Source organism: Podarcis filfolensis, assembly GCF_964270895.1.
Source record: "Podarcis filfolensis genome assembly, chromosome: 6".
NCBI classification, from domain to species: domain Eukaryota; kingdom Metazoa; phylum Chordata; class Lepidosauria; order Squamata; family Lacertidae; genus Podarcis; species Podarcis filfolensis.
Genome location: NC_139609.1, coordinates 45,172,446 through 45,196,506, shown reverse-complemented (window position 1 = coordinate 45,196,506; position 24,061 = coordinate 45,172,446). Strand labels below are relative to the sequence as shown.

Genomic DNA, 24,061 nt, shown 5'->3' with positions numbered 1-24,061 from the left:
AGCAGCAAAGTGGATGCATGTGTGTGAGGCTCATTCATATCTGAGCTTATTAAGCCACATTCTAAAATTGGCAACCTCCTAGGCTACATCTTAGGTAGGTGCCTGCTGAATGGGGGTGGAAATGGAAATCTTCGTTATAGCTGAGTAGGGAAGGGGAGTCTCTCTCCTTAAGGGGGTATAGTTTAGATGCAATAAGCCACATACTCCTGTATCCCTAAGGTACCAAGAAGAGGCCCTGTAGACTTTTTTGCTCAGCAGTCCCCTAGGTCCTGCAATCATTCATTGGACTCAGAAGCTGTCTTCCTATGAATTGTCCAAGTGTAGATTACAGCACACAGTTGAGTCTGCTAGTGCATATGGACTGGATCATTACAGCACTCCCTCGTATTGAATCTTACCTAGTCCTTTCCCCAAAAATAATGTTTTCTGTTAAGCTTTTGACAGAATTCCTGAAATCTCCAGCCCCTACTGAAACTTAAGGCTGCATACACATGACATTCTAGAATTAATGGAGATGGAAGTTCTTCTTTTTTCTACGTAGTCCACATGCTGTCTAGATCCACTGCATATTTTTTGCCCTTGAAAAGCTCTTCTTGAAAAACTTGTTTCATGCCCAAATTAAAATATCATTGATTCTGCATCACTGGGATTGTATCCACACTTACCTAGTGATGTTGTGGGTGGGCGTATACAATGGTGGGTTTTCAAATGGGTACCAATGTGTATCAAGTAACCACACCCACCCTTGTGGAAGGCAGGACTAAATGTAGATCAAAAACAGCATGTTGAGGACAATTATGGATTGAGAAAAATGAAATGGTGCTACAAATGGGTTGCATGTATACACAGCCTAAGGTGAAGTATATGCAACTGAATGAACGTACATTATTCTCAATATCTCTTCATTCCATCTGCTGTCTTTCTGAGCTCATGTTTAGATTTTAAGCTCCTTGGGACGGAGAGCAGTCCTTTTAAACTTTATGGAGTACTACTACTGCTACTACTACAACTAGTGCTACTAATAAATATAGTATCCATGTAGTCTTCTGTATCTTCTTTATATTCTCCATGAAATGTCATACACAAATCTGAATTGTAGATAGCTGAACGGAGCCTTGCAGTTGTTTAGAAAAGGTACTGTTTTGTTCCCAGTACCACAACCTAAAATCAAGGGTGCTTTTTAATCATCACTTTTAATCATCACTTTTAGCTTATCCGTTCAGCCACAAGGACTATAAACATCAAGCAAGAACTTGCAAGTGGCATAAAAGCTAGGATGCTCAGCTTTTCTGTAGGCATTGTAAATTTTTCACCCAAACATTACACTAAACCTGCAATTTACGTGGGGGTCATGTTCCAGCGATTGCATCTAAAGCCAAAATCGTGTGTAGTCAAAATACATTGAATTCAATGGTGGGTGGATTGCCAAAGTCTGTTTTCCTGGAAGTCCACCCCCTTTCTGCTCCCTATTTATTTATTTATTTATTTGCTTCCTTGCCAACCAGGTAAAGCTGAATGCGCACAAGGTAAAATGCACATAAATTGCAGGGTTACTGTATTCCAAGCAACTAGACGAGTTAAATGGGATTGTTGTAGAATTCCGCTAAACTGAGCAAAGGGGACAGTGCTGAAGTTTAATGAACATTTTACTAAACCCTTTCAAAAGTGGTAATTGGGGCTTTTCATTTAAGATGCCTTGTTTTCTTAGAGGAGGGTGGGGGAACCCCGGTAAGTAATTTATGAAATCGCTCATTTATTCCCCCCCCCACACACAAAAGCTGTACATGATTCATTGACAAAGCAGATGATACAATCATGCAAGCCACACCTTTATCCCTTATAAATACTTGGCATTTTATTTGTATAAGGAGCCACAGTTAGGAGCTGTTCAGTTGCAATCTCAAGATGTTCATTTTGAATCATTCCACGCTGCCCACCTGGTGGCTAGAGAGTGAACTGTTACTTTAAAGAACAGTTTAAGTAACAACCATGCTTTGGAGTAGCAGGCAAAAGAGAGCAGTACATGTTACAGGAGTGAGTCTGCTCTGTATGCGAAGAGGGAAAATGCAGCTCACTGACTAGGTGTTTTAATGTGTTAAATCTAGGGAGAAAACATTGTTGTGTGCAGGAAATTTGACTTCCCCTGTGCTGATAGAGGACTGGATTTGCAAAGGATTCTCTTTTCCGTTTCTCTAAAACCAAAATCTGTGGCAAGATGTTTGAAATCACCAGGACGCTTAGTGCTGCTTTGTTAAATAATGAGGTAATATTTTGTCACATCTTCTGGGCAGTGTTTGGTTTTTCTTCTTCTTCTCCATATGTTTAGAAAAGATTCCATCCTCAAAAGTGAGAGATTTAAAAGGGAAAAAAAGAGGGGGGGAATAGAAATCCTTCGCTTTATTTTTCTTTTTTCTTTTTTTAAACAACACCTCCCATCAATCATTTTGGATAACAGGATTCTCTTTTATTTGTGGTTTTAATCAGCTGCTGTTGCCTAGGACATTATGCCACGCAAGCCTTCTTAACTGCACAGTGTAGGTAGTTATTAACGCTGAATTGGCTTCTAGTATAGTCCATCTGGACTCTGTATGAGAAAGCTTGCTGGCGGTTCCTGATGCTAAGATACCCGCAACCTTTGGGATGTATGCATGGTGGAGAGGGACACAGTGCTATGAGATCACTTCTTTTAAGGGAAACTGTCATTAATGAGTCAAGAAACTGCTCATTTATGGTAAGGAAGAAGAGGGGAGGGCAAAAGGACTCGTGTGGTTTCATTTTGAAAATAGATTAGCTGCATTTTGAGTCAAGTTTTTGGGGGGAGGGGGAGATAAAGGGGGTTTCATGAAAATAGCATCTCCACTTGGAGGCTTCTCTAGGTTTATGGTTGAGAGACTTTGTTGAAAATTTTGATGCTTTACAAATTGTGTCACTGCTGGTGATGCACTGGTCAGCCGCCCCCCCCCGCCCCAAAGATGAATGGTCCTATTGGAAATCTGATAATAAGACTGTTCCCCCAGCACCAACAATAGGATTCTGCCTTTGTCTTTAGAGAGAGGCCTCTGTGGACATTGGTGTATTTGCCTTGTGGTTTCCCCCCCCCCCCACTTGCTTTATTATTTATTTATTTCAATTCTCTTAAATATTTTTCTTATGTGGTTCTCAGTGTTGGTGCACATTGTACAAAATGCATGGATTTTTAGGGTGGCAAGACAGCCAATTTATGTTTGTATCTGCAATTGTATTTTAAGACAAAGAGCTGAATAATGATTCTGGACATTTAAAAAACGGCTAATGAAGTGCGTTGAGACGGAGAAAAGGATGGAGAAAGGATTTCTTTACTCCGTTTAATTTTTTTTAACCTCTCAGAAATTAATTCAAAATCACTATTGCAAATGAAACTTGCATGTTACAGTTGGGGTTCACCATCCTCTTGCCCAGCCATTTACTCTATGGTCGTACTACTTGATGTTTTTAAGTTTTGAAATGGGTTAGTTGAATCTCTTAGTTTTAAGTAGACAGCAATCAGATCCAGAAGCAAAAGGGAAGCTTACAGTTATTTAAACAGTGTACAATTTTCTTTTTCAGTGAGTTGCTTTTATTTCAGTTTTCACTTCTTTATTTTCGTTATGGGTTATGTTTGCTCATTGTATAGTAATATTGTGGTCTCAGTGGAAGATGTGTATGCTGCATGGCCCATGGTAGTGTTTTACTCAGATGTGGCTGCATTAGAAACTGACAAACAAATCAGTTTCTAATAGCTTGGAAACGTTTTAGCTAATTTCAGATGGCACACAGAATAGTTTTGCTCAGAACATTCAGTGAGAGCATATTTTGTGTGTGTGTAAAATTGTTAATCTGAGTTGGCTATAGTATAGACTAGTCTATAGTTTATAGACTAGGCTGCTTGAAGCAAACATAAGAATAGTGAATGAGTTTTGGAAACAAACTTTTTTATTGCAAATGTAAATGAAAATATCCTTATCGAAAGTGTTTTCACTAAGTGGGTGGACAGTGAAAAGTTTGTGACATTTTGTGTCACATTTGTGATTTTTATTTTCTCAGGTGCAAATAAACAAAGAAATTTCCACAACCATAGCAAGACTTAAAAATGCTCTCTTGTATAGTGTAGAAAAGCATTACTGTCTTTGTTTTGGTCTTAAACCAGAACAGAACAGTCCCTAAAACAAATCTCTAAAATCTTTTTTCCCCATTTTCTACCTGAACATTCTGCCTAAATTTTTGTCCTGAGAAATATCTCGTGACTGTAATTTTGTAAATCAAATTTACAAAATACACAAACGTCCTTTATTATGGTCAGATCTTCGGGAATTACGTAAACACCATAGCACCAATGAATAAATACAGTTAAGATGCGCATTAAAGTGTTTTTGTCATATCTTTTAAGCCTAGAGGCAGATCATTAAATATGCATTTCTCTGGAAAGCAACTGTCGAGAAAGATAAGGTGGTTTAAATGGTCTAGACTTCACAGCCTTGCATGGAAGAGGTGAGAGGATGGAGTCAGTGGAGCAGGGCTGAGGTGTAACACTTGAGTGTCAAAGTGCTGGAAACTCTAAGGTGTGGCCTGAAACTGCCCCTCTCTCTGAGTGACTGATGGAGGAAGGGGGAAAGAGGTGTGGGTAAAATCCATGCATGTGTGATGTTCCTAAACTGGCCCTTAATTACTAGACACAAGCAGCAGTTCAGAAATCTGGTCTCTGTTGTTGTAGAGGTCACCAAATCATTAACATTGTCAATCTGGCAGTAGCTAATTTCAATAGCACCTGATGTTGCAACGCCTCCTTTAGTTTCCCTAGCCAATCGGATCTTGCTTTCAGCTGACAGATGGTCCCATAAATGGATGTAAAAAGGAGAAGCTGCTAGCCAATTTCATCAAGGCTCTATTCAGTTGTTAGCTACGTTTTAAAATCAGGGGGCTTCATCACAGTGCTTGGGTTTTTGTTTTGTTTTCCTCATTTTGCTGCACCCTACAACAGCACTGTGTGTTTTGTGGATTTTTGATTTTGATTTTTAATTTATAAAAAAAGATACCATTCTAACACATTTAGTTCCCTGAAACCATATCAAATCCTTAGAGGAATTGAAGCCTTGCAAGACCTATTATTTGCCATTAAGAATGGTTATGGTAGGTATTAGTAGTTTTTAAAATCTGTTTGTTACAGCAGTCTTTCATAGTCTGTGTATAGAACATATAGCTTTCCCCAAGTCTGCATTTTGATCAGTCTGTGTTATCACATGAGTTTAGTTTGCTCCCGCTGGCTCGCTTGTTAAATGTCTTTCTCCCTTCATTTATCTTCCTTCTCGCTCTCTCCTGCTCTCTCTTGCATTGATATACTTGCCTCGCTTTTAATAAAGGGCAGCCGCGATGTACTTTGCCATTTTAAGGTCATTATCATTTCTCTTTTGGAATAAAGAAAAGGCTGGTTTCCAGCACGAGGCTGCGTGTGGCCAACAGAAATGCTGAAGGCGGGGGTTGGGGTGGTTATTTCCCCCACATTCACACGCGGGCATCACACACGCAAAATGGAATCCTTGAAAAAAATAAAATAAGGAGGCAATTGCCTTGGGACTGATACTTTTTGGTTTGGTGTATTGCGCAGTAGGCATGGTATTCCTTCCTTCCTTCCTTCCTTTTTTTCTAAGAGAGTGATTTATAGGAGCTTCAGTAAATGCTGCATATTGTATTTCAAAGAGTTTCCTGTCATGACCTCATAAAAAGAGGAGGCGGCTTGTATGTGTACCAGCGCCTAGTATATGCCGATTTGTTGCATCGTTGGGCAGGAGTTCTGTAAGAAGGAATGTCAGCTTTTACATAACGTTCTTTTTGCTTTTGACACTGTGCGGGGCTGTAAGGGTCCATCTTTGTGATCACAGATGGAGTGGAATGGCTTGAAAATGGTAAGTGGATGCCGGCAGCAAACTGTCCATACAGGCTTGGTGCAGTTGGTATGCCTTGTGAATTATGCTTGTTTAGGGTGGCAGATTGTGAGCCATAAATAAAATTACAGGTCGTTTTGGCTTTTAATGGGGGCACCTGTGTATGTAATGTGTATGTACAACTATTACATAAATATAGTCAAGTGTCGTGGCACTGAGTGTTTCATCCAGTGAGCATGCATTTGGATGATCTCCGCTGACAGTCGCGGTGCTTTTGTAGTGTGTCCCCAGCACAAGACGCCTTTTAATCTTCATTTGTGCTACACGATTGCTAAGTTGAAATCTAATGACTGCATGTACTGTTGCCGTAGAATCCGAACGGTATTGTGAAACAATGGTGCTTTCTTTTCTGCCGAAGGAAGTTAAATCCATTGGTGTGATAGTAGTATTTCTATTTTTGGAGCATTCTTCCAGCAGAGAAAAATCAGAAACTACATGACTTGTTCTCTCTACTCCCCCCCCCCACCACCACCCCCTTCGCTGTTTCTTGTGCTTTCCTTATAGATTGTGCAAAATGGCTCTATCAAATATGGACTTTTGAATCTTTCAGAACAGAGCAAATCACGGAGGTGGGGGGCAGCAGAAGGGAGGGAAAAGGCATTAACATTCACCTCATTCTTCCTACTTTTGTTTCAATTAAACATTTTGCAGGCGTTCCCTCTTCTCTCTGGATATTTATTATAAACTGGGAAACAAAGCTATGGTCTTTTCCCTATTCTTATAGGATTTCTTTGTCTAGCTGCTTGTTTTGATGGGTGTAAAACAAATAAGATTAGACTGAGCAGCCGAACTGAAAGCGATAGCTGGGAGGAAAAGCCAATGAAAGGTTGCCGGGGAAACGAGCATTGGGGAAGCTGAGTGGGGGAGCAGGTGGCAGTCATGTGGGAATACTGCAAACAGCGTAAAAAAATTCTGGGGCTACCTCAATTATCTTTGGTGTTCTTTGTGGCAGTCACAACTTTAATTATTCTTTATAAATAAGTGTTAATTACATTTCTGGCTCAAGCTTACAGTGATTTCTAGAATCCTTTTTTTTCTGCATCTGTTCTTTTTCTGCATATGGTGGGTGGGGGCTCTTTAACCATTTTATTTCTGATGTGAAATTGCATGTGCAAGAAAGTACAAGGCGCAAGGGAAGCAGAACACTATAAGGATACAGGATGCTGAATGGAACTAGCAGACTTGCAAATGCTCTCTTAGAGTATTCATCAAATGTCAGGGTGAGAACTGTGCACAAACTTACCCTAAGTAAAGGTTTTTATGTGGAAGTGCTGTTTGTTGTGTGTTTTATGAAATGCCATGGTTCTGTAATGGAATCATTATTTAATGCAAATACAGCCTGTCATTTAGTTTATGCATGGAATCACAGATTTCAAATATAATGAAACTACTCTTTTTCCTACCCAACTTAATTTCCACAGTCTTACAGATCTTTTATCGCAATACGCAATACTTTTGTGAAGCAGTACTTAAAATACAAAAATATAAGCTAGGTGCTGTTAAGAACAAACTTATGTATCTGTTGCTAATTTTTATGGTGCCATATGTTGTCGGGCACAAAATAATAGCATAGCATCTCTTAAAAGAAGGTAATAGGCATGTAAAGCATTAGAAGACTTTGTTGGTTGGCAGGTGATGGTAAATATAATACAGAAGGCTAAGGATGCACATGCCCGGAATGTATGGCAAGGATAAAAGAGAAGCATACCAGAAATACAGGGGCACACCTTTTATGCTTGCCAAATTTCGCATTCCCTTTCTTTGGCACATAATTTGAATGATCAGTTAGAATGAAAATGCTAGTGTTTAGAAGGATTAAAAGACGAGAAATCAAGTCTGCTTGGATTTCATTCCTTAACTAATTCTTTTGGAGACTTCAGGGTAGATGAAATTGACCATGTCACTATATAGAAAAAGAAAGTTGTATGGGTTCATATATGGAAACTCTGATGAATTTTAAAAAATCATTTTCAGATGCAATATTATGTTCATAATCTTCATTCCACATTCAGACTTGAGTGTCTCCCTCCCCATTCTCAAAGAGTATCGGCATACAGCTCTATTGTTTTCTTGAATCATTTTGGTAGGTGTTTTTTTAGGGTTCTCCTTTCATCTACTCTACACAATTTTAGTGTAGATTTTCATTTCCTCCTTACATATATGTCATTGGCATTGAGCTATTAGATTTTTGGTGCCAGAGATGGATATAATATCCATAGCTTCTATGTATATGTGGCTCTTTATTTACTGTTAGCTTATACACATAAGATTTTCTTGGATAACATGAAAGCTTATGAATAGAACCTTTGTAGAAGAAAAATATATAAAACCAGCAGATTATTTATGATTGTTTCTGCACTGAACCTTTAATTGGATACCTAAAGCAGGTGAGATGTGTGAAGCATTTTATTTAAATATCTATAGTTGACAAAATTCTATCAGGACAAATAGTCCAATTTATGGATTGTTTAAATATTGACTCCATCCTTTAATTTATAATTATTCTTGTTGCAGTGCACATAACTAATGAAACTGGCACGTTACGTAGAAAGATGCTCTTCTAGGTGGACATCTTTCCTTTGGCTCCTTTCTTTTTGTTGCCTCTTTTGGCTGCGTTGGTAAAGGAAGAACTAACATGTTATATTAGAGAATCACAACAAAAGGGTGACCAAGAAAAGAATGACAACAAAAGGATGCTTCCAGTGGTGGGCTTGGTTATATTCTGTTCTTAATAGGCATAGAAGAGTTCAAACTTCAATGGATTATTTTTTTCAGTGTTATGGAATCTTAATAAATTGTTTTTTGGTAATACCTTTTCTTTTTTTTCTTTTTTCAATCTTCCACATGTTTTGCCCCATAAGTTATGTTTTAAAAACTTTTGAATGCCTAGTATGTCACTGGGAAAGCTTGTTAGGAGTTACTACATATGCAATATTAAGCCTTGCGTATGCATGACCTTGTGGAGAGGTTATGGTTCTAGGCTGTGCATGATTACCCACATAAAGTAACTTCAGGAGTATATAAATCCTTGATATTTTTGTACATAATCCAGGACCTTAAGATACAGAGTGGGCATGGAGTACAGCTTGAATATTTAATTGCACTCGCATCGTTGTCACACTTTTCAGTTTCTCTGTTGTGTGGCATTTACTATATGTGATTATATGCCTTCTTATTTGGTTTGACTTTGGGGCATCTGACAGAATACCCTCTGATACACTGGCAAATACTGCAATGCAGTATTTTTTTCAATGTCATTGGGGTTTAGGGAGAAAAGAATTGCAAGAAATTTTATGCAGGGCTGAATCACTGATGGCATCAGATTTTGTAAAATTGGCCAGTACCTTTTGGAAAGGCAATTACCCATCTTGTGCCATTTCTGCTCTTCTCTCAGAGGTAGATGAGTGAGTGGGGTGTATGTGTCTGCGTGTTTATGCATGTGAGCATGTGCGCACTTATGCTTCTATTGCTTTGGTTTAGTTAAGCGAAACACATTTGGTCTTCTGTGAGAACAGACAAGGATGCATGAGATGTACATAATCCTATGGTAGAAAAATACATAATTCAGTGAAATCATTCGTTCTTTTCACCCCTTTCTAAAAAGTACTTTGGCTAAACTTATCCTATATTTTTAGTTTATTATAACCAGTGAAGAGTATGTTCGTTTACATTAAACACAGATTTACTATGTACAGGAGAGCTATCAGCAATGTTCAAAATTTACCTAGCTATTCCTTCAGGCGATCTCCTAAACACCTTAAAGTGTAGAAGACTTATAGGTCACTAGCTCCAGAGTTGAAGAAAAGAAAGCAGAGGTAGTAAATTTATATGCCATTGCAAAAATTGTGTAAACTAAGCTGTCAAGGGAAAATGAAGGGATAAACAGAGGAGGGAATGTACCTATCCAGTACGAGAGATAATGGACAAATTTTGAATTTGTGTAGTAGAAGTGTCAATAGCTTGACTTCATATGCTTTTTGCTTTAATTATTATCTATGTTTCTTCTTAAATGATAGCATGGGGGAGCAAAAACAATCCCTTATTAATTGTTTTGACAATCGTTTTGGAGCAGCAGTGTTTTTAAAAAGCCGTATAGCTGTATATGGCGAACATATATTTAATATTTGTAATAATTTGATGGGGTTCCCACAACTAGAAATCATTTACGTATTAATTCATTAAGAATTACCTCCATGGCCAGGGCTATTTATTTTCTCTAATAACTACATTAGTTTGCTTTAGCCATGGCACAGCTTTTGTGCCCATGGGGCCCTGTAGAAGTAAAGAGGAAACTGAGAATAATTCCCATCCATTATTCTTCCCTTAACTGTACCTTTTAATATGAAGTAGTAATCTAGAAGAGCCAGGAAATACCAAGAAGCAGCGAGAAACCCTTAATTAAATTGGATAAAAAGGCAGAGAGAACATTGAAGAAACAAGGTCAGTTAAAGGCTTAACATGCTTTTTAGAAATGCTCTATCCAAGGCTGGCTGGGGCTATATTTGGGAATGAGAACATATATAAAATGCTGAAGTGTTCCTTTGTTGCTAAGGTGAACACAATTATGCCCAGTACTCTACCGTGATGGGCAGATGAGATGTCCTTGGCCTGGCCTCTTAAGAGGTACTTTAATTTTAAATTAGCTTGTATCATTAAAACCAGCAGAGACAATGCTGTGGGCATATGTGGTTATCTGCACATGCAGGAGCACTGGATTGGGTGTTGATCCAATGTGTTGTGTGCCGTTTCAGTGATCCTAAACCTTGATGATACAGAGGATATTCTGTTTGCCTGTTTACTTGAAACTGATGCACATGAATGTAGAAGTTGTAGTCATTTGTAACACTTCAAGGAAAATCCTTGCAAAGCGCTTCTGTGTGTGCTTAAGTGTTTCTGAGTGTTGGCTTTGGACTGTGATACCACTGGATCCTTTCCAGTAGACAACACCTTTAAATTCTGATCACTTTTGCATTGCCCTTGGCATATTTGCTTTTTGATTGATATGATACGTAGACACTCATAATTTCTAACTCCCTGTAGATTGGAATATTGACCAGAAATACGCCTGCGTTGTAACCTAGAAGTTTTATAGGCAATGTTAGAAATTCACTTGTATTTTAACAATAAGCAGTACTTCACTCTGGCTGGTAATGTAAGTTGGCCTTGCAGAATAGCCTTTTTGATATTCACTCTGCTGGTTAGTGTATTTATTCTCCAGGTTGCACCTGAAAAATAGCAGACTGGCTCCATCTTCATAAAGTGCCCTCTTTAAGCAGACTTAGCAGTGGGAAAGAGCTGTGAAAAATGAAGTGTAGCAGTCAAACTTGTTTAAAAACTCTCCAAGCTGAATTATAGTTAATAAAGGAGTGTGTTGTCTTTTCCATCGCTTTCTCTAACAAAGGTATTTTGGAATTAACATAGAAGTAAGTAGTAGTGGGATACCTTTCCCCACCAATTAGTTCTAACTGGAGCTGGCCTTTTAATGACTAAGACCCTAGTGTATTATCAGCTTACATAAGAATTACAGAAGCCTCTGCCCCATGGATTTCAAGACATATTGGTTGTCGTAAGAAAAACCTAGCCCTAAAACAGCTTTTCCATTAAAAACAACACCCTACACTTGTGTTCTACTTTTTGTGGAATACAAGGGTATTCTTATTCTGTTAATGTTTATCATCACTAAAGCACGCTGATAATTAAGATTAGACATATTTCATATGAGAATTGTGTTAACATACATTTGGCCTTGAAAGCTTCCTGTCAGTGCATATAAAAATGGAAATCAGTCTGGTGTTTATCACAAGCTTAAAAGACAAAGGCTGTGATTCTGCATTCAAGCTGCTTAAATCTTAGTGACCTCAATGAAATTTAAGAAGCCTAACTGCAGAATTTCCTGTCAAAATCAGGGCCTAAAGACAGTTGAATTACAGTATTCTGTTTACCTGCAGACCTAGACTCTAGATTTTAATTCCCTCTGGAGTCAGATAGAAATGCCCACTGAAACATTCAGATACCTTTTCCAAAATCTTCTGCAACCTTTAAGATATTTTGAAAGGTGCTAGTAGTTGAGCTAAGGTGAAACATTCAAGTAGAATACAAAGGGAGAAGGTTGAGCCATATAAAATAAAAAAGCTAGAACAGGGTATGCCCACCAGCTATTGGGAGTTGAAAGAGACATGTGTTTTGAAGGTTGAACCACCATCTAAAATGTGTTACATTAACTGTCTGCTCATAAAGTCAAAGAAGAAGCATATGTGGTCTTTTCTTCTGCCACCATCCATCTAACACTGGCACTTTTTTGGTGCTGCCTTCAATGTATGCTCCAACTGTAAGCATTTCTTAGTACTGAATTAGTTATTGAACTGAAGGTAATCCTAGTGCAGCAGTTGCGGCTCATTAGTGCAGTGGGAATGAGCGCAACAAATACATATTTTTGGGATGAAGCAGGCCACTTATTTTGGATTATTCAGCAGATAAGCAGTGTTGGCGTGGCAGTCGGGCAAGGATCTGGTCTTTGTTTGAATCAATGTTGGAATAAATACTGCTGCTAGACAGTTGGGAAGCACCCATGAGAGTTGGCCAGCATTAGACTCTGATGTGGTGTAGACCAGGCATCTGGGTTCCCGCTGGGGGGGGGGGAGGCCGGGCCCCTTTTGATCTAGGGGTGTGGCTTGATTATCCCCCCCCATCCCAAGACCTCTTATGGAGGTTCTCATTATGTTTAGATCCTGCCCAATGCCATTCCACCCAAGGTCATCACGAAGTATAGAATGCGTAACAGAGTGACCTTGACCATCCTGCCCACCTAGTACTCTTGCCAGATCCTGTGGGACCTTGCAAGAACTGGCTGGGGAGGCTGCAGCCTGGCAGCTGCCGATCCACCAGACAACAGCATCCCACACAAAAGACATGGGAAGCAATGGTATAACATATTGGTCCAACTTTATCTACAGGTTTTGTTCTTACATTTAGTCTGAAACAAAGGTGGTATTTCAGAAATAGAAATGGGATCCAGACAAACGTTGCTTGAATGCAGTGAGCAGTTTTTAACAGCTCATTTTCAGTTTTAACTTTGAACTTGTAGATTTTATAATTTATATTTTATAATTTTATAATTAATATATACAGTGATGTCTCTCTTCCCACCTTTTTCTTTTGGCTTGTATTGCTGTGCTGCTGTTGAAATGCATGTATTTTTGATTACACAAATATCCATATCTCTTTCTAATGTGTGCCAGGTGTGCTGTTAAGGTGCAGCTTTTAGAGTGAAACATTGCAGGAGTCTTTTAAGAAGCAAGCTCCACTGAATTCATTGAGGCTTAATCCTACTTAAGGAGGGCTACAGCTTTGGAGCATCAGTTGTTCTTTCTATAAGAACAGCTATTGTAGCGAATTAGCCAGGTCTAGACAGATTCATGCATTGTAAAGGCAAACTTATAATGCAATCCTATTCATATCTATACAGAAGTAAGCTTCATTGAAATCATTTTGACCTGCAGCACAATCCTAGCCATGGCTACATCAATACACGTCCTACTGAATTCAGTGGGGCTTAGTCCCAATTAAGAGGGGTTTGGATTACATCTTTACTCCTAGCTAAGTGTATTTAGGATTGCAACTAAAACGGCTTTGAATGTGCCCATTTGAAGGAACCAATTCAGTAGCTCTGCATAGTAGCATATGTGTTTGGAACACTTCAAAAACTTTACTGCGAGTTTAACCTACTCAGAGAATCTTGAATGTGGTTAATGAGCTGACATCATGCTTGATCATTCAGAAAGTGTGGCATATATTTAACAGTAGAACTGCTATTTCCGTAAAATGAGTATATTTTTAGTATCTTTTCTTTGCCAGCACTAGATCTGAAAAAAATATTTGTAAGTTGAATATTTGATGAAGTGGAAAATAAAAGCTGAAATTAACACTGTGTTTCTTATACAACTTTAGTTGGAAGTTTAGTTAGGTGTGGAAATCATGAGGTGTGAGTTAGCAACACATTTTAGTGAAGGAGGAGGAAACAATATTTTTCCACCACAGTTTTGGTCTTTAAAAGGCTTCAGTCTGCATCCCAGCGGTCCAAGTCCTGGTATACACACGCAACAGAATGAGATGGTAGAATGAGGCAGTACCCACTTAAACCTGCAGGTGATAGGGAGTGCCAGGCCCTAAGATGCTAGTTTTCCACTTGCAGAGAAACTTCTGCATAGGGGGATTTTTAATATTAAAAAAAAAAGATTTATACCTGTAGCCCATCCTGTGACCTGTCTCTGTCACCTCGTTTTGCTGAATATGCAGACCAGACCTAAGCTGCCCTTCTGTGGCTGTAGTTGCACATAACGACATAGCTAGCTCTCTGTATTATCACTTCATTGTCATGTCCTATACACTTGAAATGAACAGATAGATTATTCTCAATTTGTGAACAAAGTAGTAGACAGTATGAATGCAGGTGGACAGTAATTGAACATCATCCACCATTTGCTAGGTGTTACTAATCCTGTAGGGGCAGAGCTGTTTTGTAACCAGAATTTAATCTGTATTGTTCTCTACACAATTAATTTGTTATAGTAATCAGTGCCATGATCAACTTCAGGTGAGGAACCTTCAGTTAATTTAGGGTAACCAATTTGTGTTTTTTTAAAAAATAATAATAATCCTATAATCTATATTTTACCATTTTAATCTGAGATTTCTTTGTAGGATGAGGTGCACATAGGAAGAAAGGAAACACCATTTATATTGTATGGTTATATTGGATACAACTGTAGTTTAAACTTGAATATCTCAAGTTTACCTATTTGACTGTCACAACTTCAGCTGTCTTGGGAATCAGATATTGGCTTTGATAGAATATAATGAATTTTGTATACTTTAATATTTTCAGGGTGAAATTTTGCATGGCAATTACTATACACATTTATAACCTATATTTGAAAATAGTTTCTTATTGGCTTGACTTGTTCACAATGATGAAACCTTGTTTGCATAACATAACATAACATAACAACATAACATAACAAGTGCTCCTATTTTCCTCTGTCAAAGTATATATTAGAAGGCTTTATTACTGCCTTAAATGTCCAGCTGACTGTAACTGAACGGTCATTTAGAGTTTTATGCAGGAAGTATATTCCATTTGTAATGTCATCTGCTGTTTGTTCTTCAGTGTAGCATTCGCCTGTGTGGTTACATGCTGCTGACATTTGACAGCCATGAAGTATTTTATTCACATGCAAACTTAAGTTCATCTTTGCAAAGCTTGCTGGTTTAGCAATATACCATCTTGTCTGTCTTTCAAAAGCTTTAGAATAACTGAAAACTTGCAGCAGTAGGTGTTTGGTATCTCTGTGCAGATCTTGTGCATTTTTTGCCCTTGGAATATACTTTTCATATCTAGAGCTATGCTGGAGCCATGACCCTTAGACCATGTGTATACCATGCCATCACTTTGGTTAGTGTTCTTTTCACCGTGGTACACAGTGGACCTCAAAGCACCAAAAATGTATTGTTCTTTTATTCAGCTGCACCTGCTCCTGAGCATTTCAGACTGCTGAGAAATGCCTTAGTTACCTCGGGACTAGATAGCTGCCACATCCTTAAATGGGGCTGTCTTTAAAGAGTCTACAGAAGCTCCAATTTGTTCAAATGCAGCAGCTAAACTTATTGGAGGAGTTTGTTGTTGGGACATGGTTTTCATTTTGCTGCAACTGCAATTCAGCGTCTTGATGATGACCTTTTAAAAGCCCCAAGTGACTTGAATGTTGGTTACCTAAAGGTTTTCTCCTCCCATACCATCCTGCCTATTCCTTCAGACCTTCTAGAGTGGATTCTCCATGTCGCAGCAATGACCTAGGCACAGTTGGTTGCAATGGGACATGGAAAAGATCCTTCTCCATTTGTGTACCTAAATAGCAGAACTCCTTACCTCAGGAGATGCATTTAATCTCTTTTTATTGGTCTTGTGCCACCAGCTGAAGACAGTTGTTTCCCCGCAGGCATTTGCCAAGCAGTATAATATAATATTAGTGCACTGATCCCTGGTTTTAAAGTTTCCTTTATTTGCTGGCAGTTCTTTTTTTAAAATTTGATGTGAGGGTTTTCCTTTTTAAAAAAGTGTTAGATCTTATGTTTTAATATTGGAGGGTAGATGTATTTATTTGATACATCTAATAAATAAAAAGTAGTATTGAGACTAGATTCAGAGGTAAAAATGAGACGGTCAAGTTTGATAAAATCCCATCAGAGCAGTTTCCGCATGTGCTGTAGATGGAAGCGAGTGGCAGATGGGGATTGTCAACCTGGCAAGGTAGCTCACCTAGGAGAAGGAAAACTAATCCTAAAACTCCTCTGCCTTGCGGGATATCTTCGGGAGACGAAAAGGCTAAGGAGTGAAGCCTACACAAATCCACAGTAGAGTCCCTAAGATGGTTGGATGGCTCCTTGTACGCCTCATTCTGTCAGCTGCTCTAGCCAAGCTGAGGATACCATGCTCAGTGATACCAAACACCACAGCAAGGTCTGGAAGTGAGAACCAGGTCGCAATCCCACCCCCACCTCCCGGTTGTGTTTTCTGTAAAGGTTCCATGGACAGACCATGACCCAAATAGAAATGGATCTCAATAGAAGTGCTATCCAAGAATGCTTGCAGCTTGCCCTATCACAACACTCTCCACCAGTTTCCCCGAAGGGGTTTTTGTCACTGTTAGTTTTTCTGTTCAAGGAGTTGAGGCACTGTATTTTAAAAATGTCATCTATTAAATAAATATTGCTGGAATTTTAGTGAGCAGCTGTAATTACAGGTGTGATAGTGTAAAACTTCTAAATATAACCATATATCACCAGAAATGTTTTCAGAGGCAAAACATGTAACATATCAACTGATCTGTAGAAAATGTAACTTGGAAAGAGACATTGCACATACTTTTGTAAACCAATACATCTTTAATAAAAATACATCTAAAAACAAAACAAAAAAATACTACTTAATTGTAAACAAAACATGTAAACTGATTTAGTAGTATAGTTTTGCTGGGGGAACTTGAGTAACAGTGCCATGATGTTCAACTGATAGAAGTAGAAAATAAATACTCCTTGTGTTCATCCAGGTAGTGGTAATATCAGTGATAGTAATATCTGACTACATGAAGTATTTAGTGTCATTTGTGCCCTCTTCTCAGCTTCTTCCACAATTTAACATTTTGGCACACCTTTTCCCTCTAAATTTTGATTTCTAAACTTTCCATCATTTCAGCTCTCCCCACCCCCTTTAAAAATAGTTGTGAATATGTTTCAGTCCATGGGTAGGTAAACTAAGGCCCGGGGCCTGGATCCGGCCCAGTCGCCTTCTAAATCCAGCCTGCAGATGCTCCAGGAATTAGCGTGTTTTTACATGAGTAGAATGTGCCCCTTTATTTAAAATACATCTCTGGGTTATTTTGGGGGTCTGCCTGGTGTTTTTACATGAGTAGAATGTGTGCTTTTATTTAAAATGGGTTATTTGTGGGGCATAGGAATTCGTTCTTCTTTTTTCAAAATATAGTCCGGCCCCCCACAAGCTCTGAGGGACAGTGGACCGGCCCCCTGCTGGAAAAGTTTGCTGACCCCAGTTTCAGACCTAGATTACATGTCAAAGTGTGCACCCTTGTATATCCAAAGAATCATACCTGTAAAACAAACATTTCAGTATTATCAAATGTTTCATTTCTAAGGATCTGTTTTAATAATATATCTTTTTATGTCCTACCTTCCTTTTATCGTGGAACTGAAGGGAGTCTCAAGTGAGCTCCCACCCACAGCACTCATCAGATGCTGCTTCAGCAAAGTTGTTCATTCCCTTCCAACCATGCTCACATCAGTCCATACATGAGACTTTATTTATTTTACAGTGAATTAGCACTTTAGATGGCCATGCCTCTTCCACAAGTAGGAAACACTAAAATACTTTCTATCTTCATCCTAGATCTGCCAGATAAACTGGTTGTAAATACTTTCCCAAGGAACGGTTTGTTATTCTGTTGCAAACTGGTAATTGGTGCCTGCCTGTTAAAGGCCACAATCCATTCTAAGGTTGGATATAGGAGATAAAAAGATATGTATTTGGTGAGACAGGATTATATGTTTTTATTTCCAGGTATTTGGTGAGAGAAAGTAGTATGTTTTTATTTCCAGCTTTTAGTATTAAGTACCCACTAAAGGAGCGACTCAAACATTAGATGGCCGGACATTATACGCTTGCACTGCTTTCTGCAAATTTTACTCTAGCCCCAATTCCCTTCCTAAGAAATCACTGCTGATGTTGTTCTGCACTACTTTTTCTTTTTCTCTCTCAAGATAGTTACTTGTACAGAATCAAATACATTATCATTAATCACACTGTTTTCAGTGTCATCAAATGAAAGTGTGTTTTAGGACTGGGTAACGGGGGAGCAGAAATAGATCATTAGCATTGCCCATTGCTTTGTGGATGTGTACTGCCTCAAGGTTGTATCCAGTCCTACTCAGAATACACCCATTGAAAGTAAGGGCCTTCTCTCAGCATAGTTTACTTGGATACAATCCATGGTGTTGGGCTCACCACCCATTCATACTTGACTATGGATAAAGAAAACCCATTTTCTCCAATAAAATTTAATTGGACTAGAGGTCTGTCTGTGATGGTGGCCAGTCTCGTGTCACAAAGATGTTTGCAAACAGGACAGAATGATTGTCAACCTCTTATTTGTCCCCAGCAACTGGCAGTAGAGGTTTATCACCTTGGCACATGTATATTTTCTTTCTGACTTTGACGGCAAATATCCCTTGATTATATCCTCTGAAACATACTTAGCCTCGTAATCATCACTTTATTCTGTGACGGTGAATTTTGTTGGGTTGTTATTCTGGTGGAGGTGGGAGGGAGGTGTTCCCCCTGGCCTACTACACTAGAGGAATTAAATCTGAAATCTAAATATATGAATGACATGTTCTGCTATTAAACTGTTTGTCATTGAACTATGACCCTTATGTCCTTTATTTCCTAGCAGTAGAAGATTACAACAGATAGTTAAATTATCATCCCCCAAGTACTTAGGAAAGCAACACTGACCCTGTATGAGGATAGGTTATGGTGCAACCATTATAAAATTAACTTACTTACTTGCTCTTTTCTATCTATCTGAAGATAGTAACGTAAAGATATAAAACGAAAAATAACTTAATAAAACCCCAAGACTCACAACCGAGATTGCCTCTTGCCTCCTTAGCAACCTCAGCATTTTCTAGCTGGTCACGGGCTAAGCCATTTGCAAAGTGTTTGCAGAGATGGCCTATGTATTCATACATTTCTGAAATTTAAATTTATTTTTTTTAGATAGGTGGCGGAAATTGAAAGCTCGCCTTCCCATTGTGCATAGTTTGTTGGAGAGATGTCATGGGGTTAAAACAATGAGAGATCTGATCATAAGAACGTAAGAAGAGCTTGTTGGATCAGACCAGTGGCCCATCTAGTCCAGCATCCTGTTCTCACAGTGGCCAACCAGGGGCCCATGGGATGCCAGCAAGCGCAGGACCACTCTTCCCTCCTGTGATTTTCAGCCACTGGTATTCAGAAGTATTACTGTCTCAAACTGGAAGCAAAGCATAAAATCCTATTTTTAAAGATAGAAGTTCTCAGCATTGTGATTCTGTTCATATATGTCATTCTTCAGCCTCTCATCTCTGCAGATACTTGCTTGAAGTATAAGGAACACTGTAGTTAAACAAAACAAAAACAGCAAAAGATTGCTTAATACAGTGGTACCCCAGGTTACAGACGCTTCAGGTTACATACGCTTCAGGTTACAGACTCCGCTAACCCAGAAATAGTACCTCGGGTTAAGAACTTTGCTTCAGGATGAGAACAGAAATTGTGCTCCGGCGGCATGGTGGCAGCGGGAGGTCCCATTAGCTAAAGTGGTGCCTCAGGATAAGAACGGACCTCCAGAACAAATTAAGTTCTTTACCTGAGGTACCACTGTAATTTTAAACAGAAAATGAATTTCTTGGCTAGAAAGCAAGTTTATTTTCGAATGCAAACTAGATAACAGCAGAAAAGTATGTGAGCTGTGAGAAGGTTCACCCCATGCACACTCCCAGCAGCTTCTAACACATGTAGGGCAGCCACATTGAGAGAGCAGTGGCACGATTGCTAATGCCTGCACTGTATCTTCCTTGGCTTCGCCCCCTCATGGCATTTACGCTGCCATTGGCAGGCAGTTTTAAAAACTTAATTGCTACTGGAATTTCTGAGGGAGCAGATAGTAAGAGAAGATTTTACTCTTCCTGCATTCTGTGGTGTCCTCTCCATCCCCGCCCCCCAAGCCTGAAGTTCTGGGATAGTTTTTTGGTAGATAGGTTCTGCTCCATCTATTCATGCCTCCTTGGGCCACTTTCAGAATCTAGGTGATGGGTGTGTGTGACCCCTCTAGAGAAGCAGGGCTCAGCCCAGTGACTGACATCTCTGAGATGGGTGTCATTAGAGGCACAGAGGAAGTGTTGGAGATGAAAGCAGGGCTGAAGAGGGAGGGCGGGCTTGGGGTTCTTGTCTCAGGGACAGACAAGGCGAGCAGGTTGAGGGATCCTCCACTTGGCTCCTTCCCAGTATCCTCACTGTCGGGCTCCCCCAAGTCGGGCACCTCCCCAGGGTCCCCACAAACCATCTACAGTGGTACCTTGGGTTACAGACGCTTCAGGTTACAGACACTTAAGGTTGCAGACTCCCTAGCCCAGAAATAGTACCTCAGGTTAAGAACTTTACTTCAGGATGAGAACAGAAATTGTGCTCCAGTGGCATGGCAGCAGTGGGAGGCCCCATTAGCTAAAGTGGTACCTCAGGTTAAGAACAGTTTCAGGTTAAGAACGGACCTCCAGAACAAATTAAGTTCTTAACCCGAGGTACCACTGTACCTGCATTGTCCTGATTTGACCAGCCCATGACTGTGTGTGTGTGTGAGTGTGAGTGTGTGTGTGTGTGTGTGAGAGAGAGAGAGAGAGAGAGAGATGGTTCCACTCATCATTGGCATGTGACCCCCAAGAAGTTAATCACCAGGGAATGTTGACCTTGGACAGAAAAGGGTTCCTCACCTATGATGAGTGCAGCAAACTCAACAATTCAAGAATACCTGTTTGCTAATAAGAACAGAGACTATACAGAAAGTGGTCATTTTGCTGTGGTTAATTAAAAATATGTGTGCTATTTTTGTCTTGGAACAAACTCTTTAAAAGCCAAAGCTCTGTGGTTATGCTAGAACTAGCTCAAGAGTGCAGTCTATGTAGGGATTTATAGCTAACACTGTTTAATTATAATAAATATTGGAGTAAATTTGGCAAATATATCTTTGTCACATACATAGTTTCTGGGATAATTCTTTTTCTGTGAACAACACCTTGGTGAAAAATCAGGCTTTTATTGTGAATTTTGTCAGCATTTTGACTAAAATAAGTTTATTGATGCTCAGAAACATTTATGTAAGGATAGGTTGCGTATGGCTATGGAGCACTGGTGATTATCAGAAGGCACATAATTTTTGCTTTCTAATTCTCACAAATTTTACACATCAAGAGCCATCTTGGATTTTTCACACTTGGAAGGTAATAGTTGCAGGCCCCTAATAGCATACCTTAGCATACCATAGCAAGTTGGACATACCTTACAGATATAGTCTTGTATCTTTCTAGATAATGCAGTCCAGTGACTCTTGGGACACTGTTCTATGATTCTCATTTAAAGACAGACCTACCTAATTTGCACTTTTCAAACTGAAGCACAGCCATCCTTTAAAATTCTGGGACTTTCTGAATGCAGAACACAGGCTGTACCATTGAGCTGCTGCCCCTCTGATTGGATTCTCCCTTTTCAATGACTTCTGTTATACTACAGAAAAATAAAAACCAGCAGGAGATCTCGTCAAGTCTTCTTTGGCCCTAACATTATGCTAGGATGCTTTTTAAAGAAACTCATAGCCATAAGCATATGCTTCTCCCTTTTTTGGAATTGACATTGGCCTAATTCAGTGATGGCCAAACTTGGCCCTCCAGCTGTTTTTGGACTACAGCTCCCATCATCCCTAGCTAACAGGACCAGTGGTCAGGGATGATGGGAATTGTAGTCCCAAAACAGCTGGAGCGCCAAGTTTGGCCATCACTGGCCTAATTCATGCACCACATTAAAGTATAGTAAAAACAAACGGTCATTTCATGTGAGTGTGCAGTCTGCTGCTGGAACACACTCGTTCTGCTCTGGACCCTACTCTTGTTGTCTTTGCTTGTTGCATCTGACGCCAGGCAGACTTGCAAACCAAAAGTGATAACCCAACGGTTTGATGGAAACAAACCAAGAGCCTGGATTTGGATTGTTGTGACAAACCAGACTCTGGCTTGTTTCTGGCAGCGCAGCAGAAGCAGAGCAATAACTTTTCAGAAGCATGTACATTAAGATAGTTTGTTCTTGATTTAATATGATGTGCAAACCAGTCCATTTCTCTCATGCAGTATGTCAAAAATCAACTAATGTAACTGAGACAGAAGTACAAATGCAAAAGTAGAAATGCGAGTCTGGGATCAGAATTACAACCTGTTCTGGTACTTTTTCTAAAGGATCAGTTTAGAGGGGTTTCTGGATGTACAGGCAGCTGCAATATCTAGGAATGCCTTTTCCCAGCTTTGGGTAGCATACAAGTGCACACATTCCTGAAGAAAGCAGATCATCCATTGTTACACGGCCATTAATCATATCCATATTAGATTGCAGAAACACACTACATGTGGGGTTGTCCTTGAAAAGTGTTCCAAAACTCCCGCTGGTACAAAGCGTTTTGGCCAGAATAATTTCTACTGTTCACTTTCCTGACCATATTACTTTGGTCTTGCTTAAATTACACTGGCTTCCACTTTTGTTTCTTGCTCCAATTCAAGGCACTTGTTATTACCTACTTTGGGCTGCCTTTGAAGATGACCTGGAAACTTCAGTTGGTCTAAAACGCAGCAGCCAGATTACTGGCTCGGTTTCCATTTAGAGCTTATAAACCCTGTTTTAGAACAGCTGCATTGATTGCCTGTTTCCTGGCCCAGTTTAAGATGCTCATGCTAATGTTTAAACCCCTAAATGACTTAGGTCCCAATAGCTGAAAGATGGCCTCTTTCCCTACAGATCTTCTTGGATTTTAAGTGGTTCATATGCCCTCAAAATCTTGGGTGTTGTTAGCCCAGGAGAGAAGATTCTCTCTAGCATCCCTGAAATTGTGGAATTTCTGCCTAGAATAGGTGCATCTGTTACACAGTGTATATCATGGCTGAAGATGCACCTATTTGCCCTGGCCTTTGACACTATTATATATGATTTTAGAAAGCAATTTACAATTATATGAAGGCATACTTCCCCATAAAATACAATATAAAACCCTGTAAATGTTTAAAACATAAACTTCAATAGATTTTTGTTATCTATAGTTAAGTTATTATGCAGGTATTTTGCCTGTTACGGTGCCCAGTAATATGAAACCATAAAAGTGCCAATTTTTAACTTACCCATGTTACAGGCTGAATCTTGCATTTTATATAAAAGTTGTAACGTTTTGTCACTCAAAAATTTAGACATTGATAAGCATCCGTTAGACCAGAAGCTTTTAATTTTTCTTGACAAGTTATTTCTGCAACTAAGAAGTTCTGTTTTTCACCAAGGTTCTTTGGGAAAATGTTGATGATACCCTCATACATTTTTGCAGGTTGTTGTGTCAAAATGCAGAGGGGTAAAGATTTATTTCGGGGATATTGGATTTGCCTGGAGGCAGAGATACTCTGAAACTTAGTTTTCCCCTTTTATTTTGAGTTCATAATGTATTTATTAAGTAAATAATAGCAAGTCTTGTTGTGCAGTACAGAAGCTTTAATAAAAAAATAGTAATTGACATTGAAACTTGGCAGTTGTGTTATTGAGAAGAAAATGTGCTTTTGAAGGTCCCACAGATAAGCTTTTATATTATTTCCATGGCGTTTTTTCAGATACCAGCCTACTTAAACAAGAATAAGTTTATTGATTGATATATTAAGAGGTTATGCCCTGTCCTTGAAGCACATTATCAGGATTACTT

At 39.2% G+C, this 24,061-nt stretch overlaps 1 protein-coding gene across 8 annotated transcripts in view; it reads left to right on the top strand.

Annotated features, from left to right (window-relative positions):
• ELAVL4 (ELAV like RNA binding protein 4) overlaps positions 1-24,061 on the top strand; it is a 95,857-nt gene that overhangs the window by 14,864 nt on the left and 56,932 nt on the right. For 2 of the 8 annotated variants that reach the window (XM_083619601.1, XM_083619599.1), the window contains exon 1: positions 2,600-2,731. The exons of 2 other annotated variants lie outside the window; for them this stretch is intronic. In XM_083619601.1, the coding sequence (XP_083475727.1) occupies positions 2,615-2,731 (117 nt within the window). In that variant the 5' untranslated portion in view covers positions 2,600-2,614. Of the gene's footprint in view, positions 1-2,021; positions 2,264-2,599; positions 2,732-4,909; positions 5,146-5,558; positions 5,919-6,890; positions 7,178-24,061 lie in introns of those variants that run through there. 4 more of the 8 variants (XM_083619604.1, XM_083619606.1, XM_083619605.1 and 1 more) reach the window with 4 other exon arrangements.